At 39.2% G+C, this 14,009-nt stretch overlaps 1 protein-coding gene across 9 annotated transcripts in view; it reads left to right on the plus strand.

Moving 5' to 3' along the window:
• Positions 1–14,009, plus strand: part of EML6 (EMAP like 6) — a 109,501-nt gene that overhangs the window by 74,600 nt on the left and 20,892 nt on the right. For 7 of the 9 annotated variants that reach the window (XR_007374866.1, XM_048935211.1, XM_048935212.1 and 4 more), the window contains 7 exons: positions 1,893–2,034; positions 3,107–3,259; positions 3,513–3,644; positions 5,408–5,496; positions 6,127–6,303; positions 6,412–6,613; positions 6,807–6,933. Coding sequence is in view for 7 of the 9 variants with exons in the window: in XM_048935211.1 (XP_048791168.1) it covers positions 1,893–2,034; positions 3,107–3,259; positions 3,513–3,644; positions 5,408–5,496; positions 6,127–6,303; positions 6,412–6,613; positions 6,807–6,933 (1,022 nt within the window). In the remaining 2 variants the exon portion in view is untranslated. Of the gene's footprint in view, positions 1–1,892; positions 2,035–3,106; positions 3,260–3,512; positions 3,645–5,407; positions 5,497–6,126; positions 6,304–6,411; positions 6,614–6,806; positions 6,934–11,422; positions 13,882–14,009 lie in introns of those variants that run through there. The other 2 variants (XR_007374867.1, XM_048935218.1) reach the window with 2 other exon arrangements.

Consider the following 14,009-nt stretch of genomic DNA (forward strand, 5'->3'; position numbering starts at 1 on the left):
CAGAGGATTTTGTGAAGTTTGATTTAAAAAATATATGTATTCTTGACATGAACATATCAATTTATGTGTAAGGCTGCTCCAAAAGTAATGCCTCCTATTTTATTGTGTTGGCCCATGACATCAGAAGCAAATGTTGGAGGTATGGCTGTAGAGGTTGCAAGTTCCCAATGATATCCCATTACATCTTGTTGCCATGTGACAGATGGCAGCAGAGGGGCAATCTGACACAGTGGCATGTGACATGGAAGTGTGTATGAAGCAAAGGGTTGGAGCTGAATTCCGACATGTGGAAAAAATTGTGCCTATTGACACTTGTTGATGCTTGGTGAACACTGATGGAGATCAGACAGTCAATGTGGGTGGTGTGTTTCAGCAGTGGTGACAGCAACAATGGGTCACCTGAACTGGTGCAGATTGTTATGAGCGTGGCATGCAGGTTCTTGCTCATTGCTGGGAAAAATGCATAGCCAGTGGTGGGGGCTATGTTGAAAGATAGTGTGTTGTGCTGAGAATTTGCTCTGTCAAATAGAATTCCTGTGCTCATTGTAGCAATTTGTATTTTCCTGGGAATAGATCAGAGGTGTTGCATTAAGCGTGACCTACTTATTTCATGTTGCTTTGTTTTATTGTCTTTATCAAGCATGATGTCTATATGTAAAAATTTGTGTGCATCTTTTACTGAGGTATAATTTGTCAAATTTTACCTTATATTTTTTGTAACTGACCAAATTATTTTTCACAAAAATATTTGATATTTACTTTGTGATCAGAAGTAGTTGGAAAGAAAATCTTCCAGATTTGTATTGTTTTCATGACAGCATAAGTAACATAAATGTGAGAATTTTTATTAGTAATTTTTAACTAGCACAGTAATTTGGAATTGCAATCTTATCATAGGGGCTATAAGAAAGAATGGGATAGGCTTTTTAGCAGGATCTGTTGTGACAGGACAAGGGGAAATTGTTTCAAACTAAAGGAAGGGAGGTTTAGATTAGATTAAAGGAGAAAGTTTTCAGCAATAAGGGCAGTGAGGCATTGGCACAGGTTGCCTAGAGAACCTTGCATGGGACTCTGAGCACCAGATCAGTCTGTAAACATCCCTGTTCATTGCAAGGGAGTTGGAGTAGATAATGTTTAAATGTCCCTTCCATCTCCAGCAGTTCTGTCGCTCAATAATATAGTTCACATACCTTGTGAGTTTTATGATAAAGAAAAGTTTTATAAGTGTCATCTGGTTTAAATTGTATGTTTGTATGAATTAACTTGAGCAAAAATACATACTCAGGACACCGAGACAGTTCCTTCCTTTCCTGTTTTATCAGTATTTTTCTGTTTCAACAAACAAGGCAGTTGCCAAATTGAAATTCAGACTGAGAACAGTAAAAAATGATTTAACGTTGAAATGATGCCTGCAAGTTATGTGCAAGTTGAAGAAAATACAGGGAGAGTAATTAAAATTTAAAAACTGAGTTCTGAAGGAAGACTAGAAAAGCTAAGTAGGTGTACAATGGCCAATGTACAAGTTCTCCAGAATCTAAAAAGTTAATAAACCTTGCAGACAGACTAGCCCATTTTAGGATTTCAAGAGAAAGGCCTACCTTGGGCTTAACTATTTCCTGTTCAGTTCAAGACTGAAAGAGGGAGCATTGCCTTAATTGCCTTAATAATAATTACAGCTAGCAATTGTGGAGGCAAGTAGGGAAGAGTGTATTTCAGATGGTTACTAGAGGAACCAGACCAGGCATTCATGGTTTTGTGAATATAGAAAAATTTTGAGAGAAGATGGTTAAGATGTGTTGTCTGAGACTTGTAAAAGGAGGTAGGGCAAGTTCTAGAACACATTACATAAAGGCAAATGCATGACTTTCTCATGTGTTAATGGCATCCTCTAGGGACATATGGAAGGAGAAGTATGGGGCTTGGCAGCTCATCCTCTCCTGCCCGTCTGTGCAACGGTGAGTGATGATAAAACACTTCGAATCTGGGAACTGTCATCCCAGCACCGCATGCTGGCAGTGAGGAAACTCAAAAAAGGTAATCTTCATTTGGTGATACGCTGTGATAACGACGGCGCTGCTTCTGTAGCGCACAGCATAAGCGTTAAGGGAGGAGGAGGAGGACAGTCATCAGGAAATTGGATGCATAGGAAGTAAATCATCTTTGGCAAGTCCATGATAAGGGTAGAATGAAGGATTATAAATCATTGGAATGAATAATAATAAAAATAATTTAATGTGTTTTACTCTGATTCCAAGGGGAACTCAAAATCATTTTTCTTCCTATGAATGCTTAAGATCAGCATATTTGTTGCTGACATTAAAATACTTACTTTTAAAGACAAATGTAAAATTTTAAGCATGTTAAGCACCATCAGCATTCAGTGACAACGTGAACTTTTCACATTATGCTAGCTTCTCTGAAAATAAACGGTTGTCCTGCCCTCTCTTATGTATAAAAGTAGCTGACATACACTGAAATACTGCTGCCTTCTTATTTCTTTTACACGTTCATAACCTTCAGAAAATCTTATGGTGTAAATTCAATATGCTTCATATTTGGTGACAGATCCAGAGTGCAGGAACTGAGGGAAAACAGAGTTGAATGTTTTGGGGAAGTGAACTCAGGGGAGGATGAGGAGAGCTGTATGAGAATGTGGTCAGAAATAATGTGGGGGGGAAAAAAGAAAGTGGAGAAAATGTAGTGCATCTCTGTTTCAGATGTGTTCTGCCTGAGCACATTACTGGGTCATGGAACAAAGTGTAACATCCCTGAAAGACATGTCTGAAATGAGTCTTTAAACTTTTTAATCTCAATTTCCTTTTTGTGTATTTTCTTTATATGAAACTAAGGTGCTTAAAATGCTGTTGGCAGGGGATATTTGGACTGATCAAATCATCTCGTCAACTCAAGAACAGCCTATACAAAGAATACATTCCTATTTAGGAAAATACTACTAGCAGTTATCACAGAATATACTTATTTTAATAATCAAGAAATCTATTGGTGCAGAAACCTTTCAGTTGCAGTTTTTCTCTCTTTTGGGGAGGGGATTTCTCAATCCCAAATTCATAAACCTTAGGTTACACCTTTTGATCTTCCTTTATAGGTGGACGTTGCTGTGCCTTTTCTCCTGATGGAAAAGCCTTGGCTGTAGGATTGAATGATGGGAGTTTTCTGGTGGTAAATGCTGACACTGTGGAAGATATGGTATCTTTTCACCACAGAAAGGAAATGATCTCAGATATAAAATTTTCACGAGGTATAACTAGATAGCAAAGTGAAAGAGCGGTGTTTATCTTGAGTTTGTTTTTCTACTCTAGCCATAAGTTTGAATGCTCAGAAGGTAGATTGGCTTTATGTGTCCTCCATATCTTTAAATACTTTACAATTCTTTATAGTTGTGTACAGCTTCATACACTGGGGTCCCTTAATTGAAACTTCTGGGTGCACTAGAGTAATAAAAATGCATAACAATGTATGTCTTTCATAACCTCAATGTCTCTTCTTTACAGAAACAGGAAAGTACCTTGCTGTGGCTTCCCATGATAATTTTGTAGATATTTACAATGTACTTACCAGCAAAAGAGTGGGCATTTGTAAAGGTGCATCTAGCTATATCACACACATTGACTGGGACTCAAGAGGTAAAATGTTTGACCAGAAATACAGATTTAAAATTCCTGCAAGAGGGAATATCAGATAATTGTTCTCGTAGCAGTAACTGAAAATACTGTAAGACTAAACTGTAACTACTAATGCAAATGTTTTCTCAACATCAAGCACCATACGGGTTCAGTATAATTACATTTGTTGGTAGAATTAATCTTTACTTGTACCAGAGTATGTTGCACTCCACCAACAATAGCATATGACTAAAATGTTACTTAGGAACATAATATTGCTTTTCTTTGCTCTTTTTTTTTTTCTTTTATTTGGGACTGTGTGGCACATTTTCTTCTTCACCTTTTATATTTAATTTCCTTTCCTCCTTGCTGAGCATTACTTGGCAATCACTGCTGTGAAGTCAGAGAGCCTTACTGTCACAACTAATTAAGCCTAGCGAGATTGATAATGAGCTGATGCAATAAGCCTTCCTGGATCTAATATGATTCTGCATGGAACCACCTGTGTGTCTGAGCCCTGCTTCCACTGTTACACTAGTCCCAAAGTGTGCTACAAGTTAGCTGACAGTGACAGCAGCTAAACTCTCCTCAGAATCCATTTGGGTCTGGGTGCCATTCTTGAGCTATTAAGCCACACAGTTACTCAGCTGGCTCTGGGTGCTTGTTTACAGTGCCAATAATCTAAGTACTCATGGTTGTACCCATAATAATAGCAGTTTGTCTGATAAGTCCCTGTGTATCTGTATTAGTTAACTAATGGATGTGTTGTGTGGGTAGATGTAAAAGATAAGAAAATGGAAATTCTGTAGTGTTCTTAATGGTATTTTACCAAAACTAGACATTAGTGATAGGACGAGAAGCCCCAAGTTGCACCAGGGGAGATTCAGGTTGGATGTTAGGAACAGTTTCTTCTCTGAAAGAGTGCTCAGCCACTGGAACGGGCTGCCTAGGGAGGTGATGGAGTCAGCATCCCTGGAGGTGTTCAAGGAACGTGTAGATGTGGTAATAAGGGATGTGGTTTAGCAGGGAAACATTGGTGGACGGTTGGACTGGTTGATCTTGGAGGCCTCTTCCAACTTTGGTGATTCTGTGATTTGGAGAAGCTTCATCTGTTAAGATTTCTTACATACAGGCTTAGCTACCTTTTATTTCTTGCTAGTTATTTTATTCCCCGTTTCCTGATTGTTCTTAGTGGATGACTGTATCCCTTTCTTTTGTATTGCTTGTGTTTTTCCCAGGATTTATGTTCATTTCTTTGCTCCATCTCTGCTTCTGCAGTAATCACAAATGCAAAAGAATCTCCAGAAAATATTTTCTATGGGGTGTATGGTTCATTTTCTTCTCTACAACATAATAGCACATTGCAAATAGTCAAGAACAAAAAATAGGCATATGGATATTGCAGGTACTGGTGGTACAATGAAACTCTAACTGAACTTCTAGCTGTAAAGGATTAATGTGTGATACAGGTCAGATAGGAAGGCCACGTTACTCCTGTGGTCTTATATTTTACTTTTTGATTCAAATAGACTCAATATAAATCAAAAGAAAATGGTTGGCTGGAAAACCAATTCTTCAAGGATGCTGAATCATGTTTAAAATATTACTGTGTAGTGAATCAAGAGTGTAGGATTCTTCAGGAGTGATCATAAGCATCTTCTTTAATTTTGCTATAAATAACTCTGTGGATGATAATTTGTTAACATACTTCTTCATTCAATAAAAAGTTAATTATATTCATAATGATGAATAAGATCTGTAACAAATTCTTATTTTATATCCAGGAAAGTTACTGCAAGTCAATTCTGGTGCTAAGGAACAACTGTTTTTTGAAGCACCAAGGGGGAAAAGGCATGTCATAAGAATTGCTGAGGTATGAGTTGTACTTAATGTATTTCTTTCATTGTGACAGTTATTTTTCTAGACAGCTCAAAGTTAGCATATGTTTTGTTTAAAGGTTTGTTTTTTTTCCTTTAAAAATACTATATTTACAGTGTGTAGATTTAGGATCATTTATTCCTTCCAGCATTTGTAAATATTAGGATTTAAAGTTTTTGTTTGTATCTCAACATTTTTTGTTGTTGTTGTTTAATAGTGATGGTTTCCCATAAGCTCCTTTCCAGAACAGCCACCTGTTGTCCTTGTAATCAGTGTGCATACAGTTTTAAAATCAGCTTTAAACAGTATGACGTGGTTTTTAATGGTATAATTTGTGATACATAAGTGTTGTACAGAGCTGACAGCATTTAATGTCTCATTAAAAATTGAAGGAGATTTCTATCTAAATCATGCTTACCTTTGGGAAGTGGGAATGTTTAAAGTTACTTTTAAGGCTTTTGATGCAGAAGTGTAATTTTGTATTAACTAGCTGGAAACAGTGAAAAATCTCTAAAAACATATAAAAAATTAAGTTAATATCAGACACTGGAGAAATATAAGCATTAGAACAGCATGTATCAGGTACGTATTAAGATGACTTCTTTGAGTGAAATTTTCATTGCAGTTAGAGAAGATTGAGTGGGATACCTGGACGTGTGTTCTTGGTCCTACTTGTGAAGGAATTTGGCCCATGCACAGTGATGTCACTGTTGTAAATGCTGCTACTCTTACAAAAGATGGAACATTACTAGCTACGGGAGATGACTTTGGTTTTGTGAAGCTTTTTTCATATCCAGTGAAGGTAATAAGTGTGTTTATTTGCCTTTTTAGACACTAGTGGAGAAAAAATTAGGGAAGACAGTGTTGGTGACATATCAAACTGCTGATATGTGTGTTCTTTGTACAACAGGGCCAACATGCAAAATTCAAAAAGTATGTGGGTCACAGCGCACAGGTGACCAATGTCCGGTGGTTACACAATGATTCCGTGCTGCTGACTGTAGGTGGTGCTGATACAGCTCTGATGATCTGGACCAGAGAATTTTTGGGCATTCAGGAGAGTAAGCTGGTTGATAGTGAAGAGTCGGACACAGACGCAGAAGAAGATGGAGGTAAAAAAGATGATATAACACACATTCTTAACTTAGTCTTTGTTCCACAGGCCTCACACACGTTTAGGTTGAAGTCAGCGTGATAAAGTTCAGCATAGGGAGAGCTTGGTAGGATTGTTTCCTTCTGTTGGTGTTTTCTATTCCTCCACCGTGAGTCAAGGGTAATTTGTTTTACTCTGCTTTACATTTTAAGGTTATGATAGTGATGTTGCAAGAGAAAAAGCAATTGATTATACCACTAAGATCTATGCGGTAAGCATCCGAGAAATGGAGGGGACAAAACCACATCAACAGCTGAAGGAAGTTTCAGTAGAAGAGAGGTATGTCACACAGGGGCGTTCATTTCCAAATGTAGATTGCATTCTTCTGAATCTCTTTTCGCTCAAACTGGTCTTTAGAAATAAGACAGGAATTTTGAAATTCGTAAGATAGTATTGAAAATGCTCCTGGTCAGTTACAATATGTTGGTGTGATGGCTAAAAGTATGTATGTGACTAAAACACCTGCGAGTGTAGTCTTCTCTCCTGTTCACATTTGCAGTTATTTTCGGTTCTGATCAGAGCACACAGGCATATGTCTGCAGCAAGGCATTTGGGAAAGGAGGAGCCTGTAAATCCTGTGTACTTGAGGCTCTTGGTGACATTGTCATGAGAAGATTGTCAGTTACTTAAAATTTTGTCAGGCTGTTACTACAGCACATGTTATTTGGGGAAAACAAAACAGCAGTAAGCTGGAAAACATCAGTGGATGGGAAGAGAAGACAGTAAAGAAAAGAGGTAATAATAAGTGTAGAGAGTGGGGTCCAGTTGTCTAGGGGAGTGGGTAAATAAAAAGTCTGGTTGGGGCAGGACTGCTGGGACAGGAGAGGAGGATCTATAGCCAGTAACTTGGAACTGGATTCAGGCTCAAGACATCTGTACAGAATGCTCCCCCATTGATCAAATAGCTGTGGCATTTACTGGTAACAGTTGTATCTTACTCCCCTTTTGGGATGAAGTTGTCTGAAGGATTAAGGTCTGTGAATACTGGTGGGTACCGAACACAGATGTGCTGAGAATGAATTGGAAAGAGAACTTAAAATTTCCATTTTTGGGACATACTGCTAAGTTATTATTATTACACGTGAAATAACAAGTATCAATAGTAGGATGGACAAATGTTTTACACCAAAAAGTTTTCTACCTTCCAGCTGCTTTATTCAGCCTTGATGCAAGAGCAAATGCAGAATGAGTGTAATTGACCGATTAAGCCAGGCTTACAATTGGTTTGTGCTGGTGAATTACCAACAATATAAGCATCAGGTTTTTTATTCTGCAGCTTTTCAGCACTACTTTCAGTCTAGGACTGAAAATCACCACAGCCCTCAGGAACTTTTCTTTCTCTGGTACCTGGCCATGTGTTTGCTGTCAGATGCAAGCGAGTGCTCTGTTTCCTGGAGACTGCCTCACTCTGTCACATGTCCTAAAGGCTTTGTAACTTTTGAGTCTGTCCACAGTCCTACACTGCACAAGCTGATCTAGCTGAACATGCTTTGTTGCTGTGGAAGAAGGCACCCTTTGAAATGAATGTATCCACAGAGCAGCGTGCAATGAGGAAAATGAAACAGGCTTCCTGTTTGCCACACACTCATAATCCACAGTGCAATGGCAATGTTCCTCATGCTATCCAAAACTGTGAAGTCTCACTGGAGCAGGAAGCTCCTCTGCTATGGCCAACTGCTTCCTCGCTGCCCGTCCTGATTATAGCTGGTGGTCCTAAATGGGTAGACACCTCCTCTGTGGTGAGGTTGCCTTACACTTCCATAATGGTTTTCATAATGCTTGTATGTAAAAGTAAAATACTGTAGTATTGGAAGGAATTATCCATGCCATAAGAGAGCAAAAAGGTAATTTTTAATGTTCTCTGTATCTTTTTCCTTCATCCTGTCTCTATATAATCAACAGGTTTGTGTAGTACATTTTAAAGTAGCTGGGGAAAAAACAAAGAACTGTCTTTACCATCTTTTCTCCTAAAGAATCACAACTATTCTCATCTTTATATATAAACTCTTTTGGTTTCGGTTACTTTAATATAATGGCATTTTTAGTATTTGGAATTTGCTTTTCTGATAAGTTTGTCAGAAATCCCCTTACCTTTCATATGTGGCTCGTTAGGAAAAGAAGCATTTGCTTCCTTCTCTTCATCCCGTTCGTATAAATTACTAGAATTTGTAGCCAAATAATTAGAAGCAGAAAATTTATGGTGAAATGTAGCAAAACTGCAGTTTCTGGACATATTGTGCTGGGATAAGGCTTTGTGGAAAGTGGTGGCTTTTGGATGCAGAAAGATGAGATTAATGTGTTGGCTACTGCGTTTGCCAAAGACTTCAGCTATTGACCACAGCTGTCACGAATTTGTGCACGATTTATCCAGAATCTTGACACTCAACTCTGAGTGCTTCAGGGTGAAGCTGACTTTTCTCAAAGACATTTGAATGATGACTTAAATTTCCTAACTGTGCCAGATTTCATCTTTTCTGAGGATACAAAGAATGCAGCAGCTAATGAAATATGTGTCCGACTGTGTTCCAAAAGCTTCCTGAAAACTTCTCCTTCCCCCTGTGAGGGTCGTAAGTGAAAGCTGAGCCAAACAAAATAAAAAGCCTACAAATACTCAGCTGTCAGTGTCCAGGAAAGGTTCTAAATCAACAGGCCTTCAGGATACGGAGTCCTCAAGTATCTGTGCGCTGGGTTGAGTGAGATGGCATCAAGTAATATTGACACCAGTGTGCAAAGCTTTACTTTTTCTGCAAAGGCACTGCTGAAAGTAGCCTTTCCCAGTTCCTTCAGATGTGAAGAAGGGGACCAAGAGGATGTATACCATTCTCTTTCAGGCAGCTATGTGGGAAACCCTGGTGGTCTTTAGAGGGGAAAAATTGTCTGGAGAAAATATCCCAAATCCAAAATCTTTCTTCTTTATAGTTGTGTCATGTGTCTGTATGAAGACTCCAAAATGAGTCTGTGAAGGTGGTGAGAGGCTCAACAGGCTGCCCAGTGATGCTGTGGATACTCCTTCCCTGGAAGCATTCAGGGCCAGGCTGGATGGGGCTGTGAGCAGCCTGGTTTAGATGAAGGTGTCCCTGCCTATAGCAGGGAGTTGGAACGAGATGATCTTAAAGGTCCCTTCCAACCCAACCCATTCTATGATTCTATGAACCAAGGATTGTGCATCTGTTGGGATTCGCATACTACAAATGCTCTGAGATCTTCACATATTGTATAAATTTTGAAAATTGTTACAAGACCATTCAGGTTTGCAAGAGTGAAATAATCACAAGGCCTCAAAAACTGCCAGTTTGCTTCATTGCAAAAGCAGTCAGGATCTAAGAAGAAAGAAGTGTCCCTCCTTGCTGTATTTTCATTATGTCTGAGAAAGCAGAGCAGAACGTTTGAGTTTTCACTGGTATAGGGTAGAAGCAAATGAAACAAATTAAGTTTAAATTAGAAAAAGAAAAAGGAAAGATAAAAACAGGAATGTTTCCAGCTTCTATTAGAGAGGGATAACTGGAACGGTTCATTTGAGCTTCTTGGGAACAAGGCCTTTAAGCTTGCTTCATTTCTTTCTTTGAATAGTAATATTTTGAAGGTAAATTGTTTCTGAACAAGTTACCTCCCTGTTTATAAAACACAAAAATGCTTCAAATGTGATGTGATGCCTAGTAGACAATTCTGGTTCAGGAAAATGGTTGTTTTGTTCTCCTTTTTATTGTAGCTAAATTTTATTTAACAGGGAATTCAACTTTTGTGTTTGCTAGAATAAGCTAATAAGCTTGCAGGAGCCTGTTAAGAATGGTATGTCTGAAAAACTCAAAGTGCATTGTGCCTCTAAAAATAACAACTTGTACGATTCAGGATGAGTTTGGTCTAGAGCTGTGTTAATGTCTCCTGCCAAGATGCAAGTATATGGATGAGAGCTGATGTGGGCAGTGCTGGGTTTTGAAGGGAAGGGTTTGCAACAACCACCACCCATCTGGAAAAGAACCAACAACTTACAGATGACTTTCTGCAAATTAATACAAAGGCTTGGTCTTTGTACCACAAGAGAGGAGCCAGCAGCTCTCTCACATCACAGGAGGAAGGGTAGGAGGACAGGTTTGACATACCGCTTGATTGAGGAGGACTGTGGCTTTGAGCAGCTGCTGTGGACCCTCTTTTACTGCTTAGCAGGTGTTCTATGCTCAGCATAATCCAGCAAAATGAAATCTCTATTATGCTGACCTTCTCCAGAGCATTGGGCCCCTAAGCAAAGTCAGCGGAGAAATCTCATGATTGTAAAGGCCAAAATACTCAGAGGTGACAATCGTGGGGATAATGTTAAGGAGTTGCCCTTAGAAAAGAAAATGAAAGCCCTTTATCAAATGTACTTCTCCTGTCTTATTTATTTACGTAAGAAAGTAATGATCATTCTGCAAATGTCTCAGAGGGAGGTAGAAAGCACACAGTACATCTTGCCTGCAGAATTTGAAATCAATTGTGGTCTAATATTTTTGTGCCCAGTTTTGTCATCTCTGCCAGGAGTTACAGCTTTAGGATGGAAAAGAAACAGGAGAGATGAGTCTGAGTGACAATATCTAAATGTGTTGTGGTTGTATTAGTTGGTGCATTTGGTTAAGATAATTAATTGATTGTTGTTTCTCTCTCCCCAACCTTCTTGTTTTTCTTCTTCTCCCTTTCCGTGTCTGTCCTCCTTTCCTCCCCCACCCTTATTTTTCTCTTCCTTTCTTGCTCCTCTGATTGGCATTCTCTTCCTTGCTCCACCTGTGTGATACAGAAGTGGGGTGCCAATGAGAGGTGCTGCAGGAGCAGTCTCACGGTGTGGGAGCTCCAAGAGCAGTGCTCCCACACCGCGGGACCCCTTGGGCACTGCTGGGACTGTCCCAGGCAATCCAGGACAATTGTAAGCTATACTGTGTGTTATGGAGGAATTGTGCTTTATTTTGTACAAGGGCTAACTTTTGAACTGGGACCCTTTTAGCTGGCTAAGAACTCATGAAAAAAGAAGTAAAACAGGCTTGCATAAAGACTGTATTTCTGTTACTAATACCAAAGGCAAAGATTTATTTGCGTTTTGCATTCTGCTAATCGCTAACATCTATCCTGTGTTTGCAGCTTTCATTTAGTTTGATTTGCATGACTTTACATAAACTGAGAACTCTTGTAACACACCTGGTGATGGGAAACCCTGTTAAGCAAGTTGAATGTGTAGAAAACAAAAAGCAGCATTAGCATGTTTGTCTACTTTTCGGTTTTCTTACCATATGGTGTCTCACTTCCTGTGAGTCACCTTGTCTCAAGCCTGTTCCCATGTGCTATTGCGCATCGTTTGTAATCATATGTTCTGATCTGAAGAATTCATGTTTTCCTTCTTCGAACTCTATTGACTATTTATTTCTTTGCAAAAGCATGAGCTGACTTATAAGCTTCCAAAGGAGCCCCCACAAATGACAAATACTAGCTTTTGTACCCAAAATGCAATTATTGGGCATATGGTTACAGAATCTGCTCGTGCACTTTTACATGCACACTTGTATGGGTGCAGTGTAAAAGCTTGGAGTGTTAATCTGCGTTGTATTGATGTGTAGGTGGGAATAATTCAAAACATGTCTGGAAAAACACGTATGTGAGGTGGGGAGAACAACAGCTGGCTTATTTCAACAGAAGTCTGGTGCTTATGAATGAGTGGAGTCCTATAGAAAATTCACTTTTACTTTCTCACAGGATTATGTCAAGTTAATGCATCCTAAATGTATTTGGCATCATGCTGTTTTCATCACAGTTGTCCCCAGGGCTTGAACACATTGTGACTGATAATTTTGCTGTCCCTGCCAACCTATTGAACTCAGAGTCAATTTCACTTCTCCCACAGGTCAGCACAAAGCTGGCCCAAAGGTCCTTTGCATCTGTGTGACTCTTAGTGGGTGTGCAACTGTGGGGTGGTGGTGGTGCTGCTGCAATGCACATCATGCGATGACCCTTCTCTGTCTGAACTTGAGAAGTGCTCTGCTCTGAGATGGATGTGAAAAATTCAGGTGTTTGAGAGCTTTTTGCTGTGTGGGCTGTATTCCAGGAAGGATCTAAGAAGTACTGTTTCTAATACAGCTTAGATTTTGTTACATGGGGAAAAGACGCTAATGGGCCTACCTCTGATGTTTCTACCTCCAGCCCCAAAGTTCTTAGTATACTACTGGTCAAATGTTTTTACTTACACAAAAAACAGAGCTATAAAATGTCAGAATTTATGTAAGGAATAATGAAAAAAGTGGAAAAGCCTCTTCCTTTCAAACACGCTCATAAGGAAGCCTAAGAAAGGAGAAACTGTATAGAATATCCTAAGATTAAGTTAACAGTAATGCCTTGATGTACATGGAGAGAGTTTTCCAGAAGTCTCATGATTTCAGGTATTTTACACTTTTTTTTTAATCTAAGACAGCAAATTAGATTTTGCCTCAAGCAGGGTGCAGCGTGTTCCTTGTTTTGGCAAACAGGGTTTGGCTGAGAGGCCACGTGGACAGTGCTGTCTGAGCAGTGCGCTGTGTGTGACAGATCTACATGCACTGCAAGCAGGCTGTTCTGCAACGGCCGTTTAGATTACCAGCCTTATGAGACACTTAGAACAACGAGCTTGTTCAAAAATGAAAGCCTTCAGATTTCATTCGGAACTGATCACATTTATTAACCTGCTTTTCTGCTCATTTCACATTTGGAGGCTGACCTCGAATGATATGTGAATGCAGTGATACGTTCCCTTACAAGAATATCAAATTGGCTTATCACCACCATTTGTTCTGCAGTGCCGTTTTGTTTTCTTTTTTTAAAGAGTGCATCAGCATACCTGTAAAAGCATAAATAAGGTTTAAAAGGCAACTCAGATTGCAGTTTATATCTCCCTCTGCTTTTGTTTCAGTTTTGCTTTGATTCGCTATGTGAAGAAGTAGGATATTGTCATGTTGTCTGCAATATCTAAGGGAGAAGTAACAGCAGGAAAAGTGGTATACAGAACTCCTGTGTGTGTTGGGATGGGAAAATCCAGAGGTTTAGAATTCACAGAATCGCTTCTTACAGCCAGGAGTTTCACAGCAGTTTTGGGGCTCTTGGGAGTCCTTTTCTCATCAGCTAGTGAAAATGTACTATTAAAAGCCACTTCTGTGTTTTTCCTTCTGAAATGAGCCGTTTGGTTGTTTTTTTTAACCTTGGGCTTTAAATCTCTTGTCCAAGCAAACCTCACAGTACTAAATTTGTTGCTTTCATGCAGCATTGTTTCTGAAGATCCAGTTCTGTTCCCATTGGCCTCAGAACAGTGTATTTGCATTCTTGCCAACTTGTGAGGGATGCAGACAGTGTGTCTCTTCAGAAAGCAA

The sequence above is a fragment of the Lagopus muta genome, chromosome 2 (assembly GCF_023343835.1).
Source record: "Lagopus muta isolate bLagMut1 chromosome 2, bLagMut1 primary, whole genome shotgun sequence".
In the NCBI taxonomy this organism is placed as follows: Eukaryota; Metazoa; Chordata; class Aves; order Galliformes; family Phasianidae; genus Lagopus; species Lagopus muta.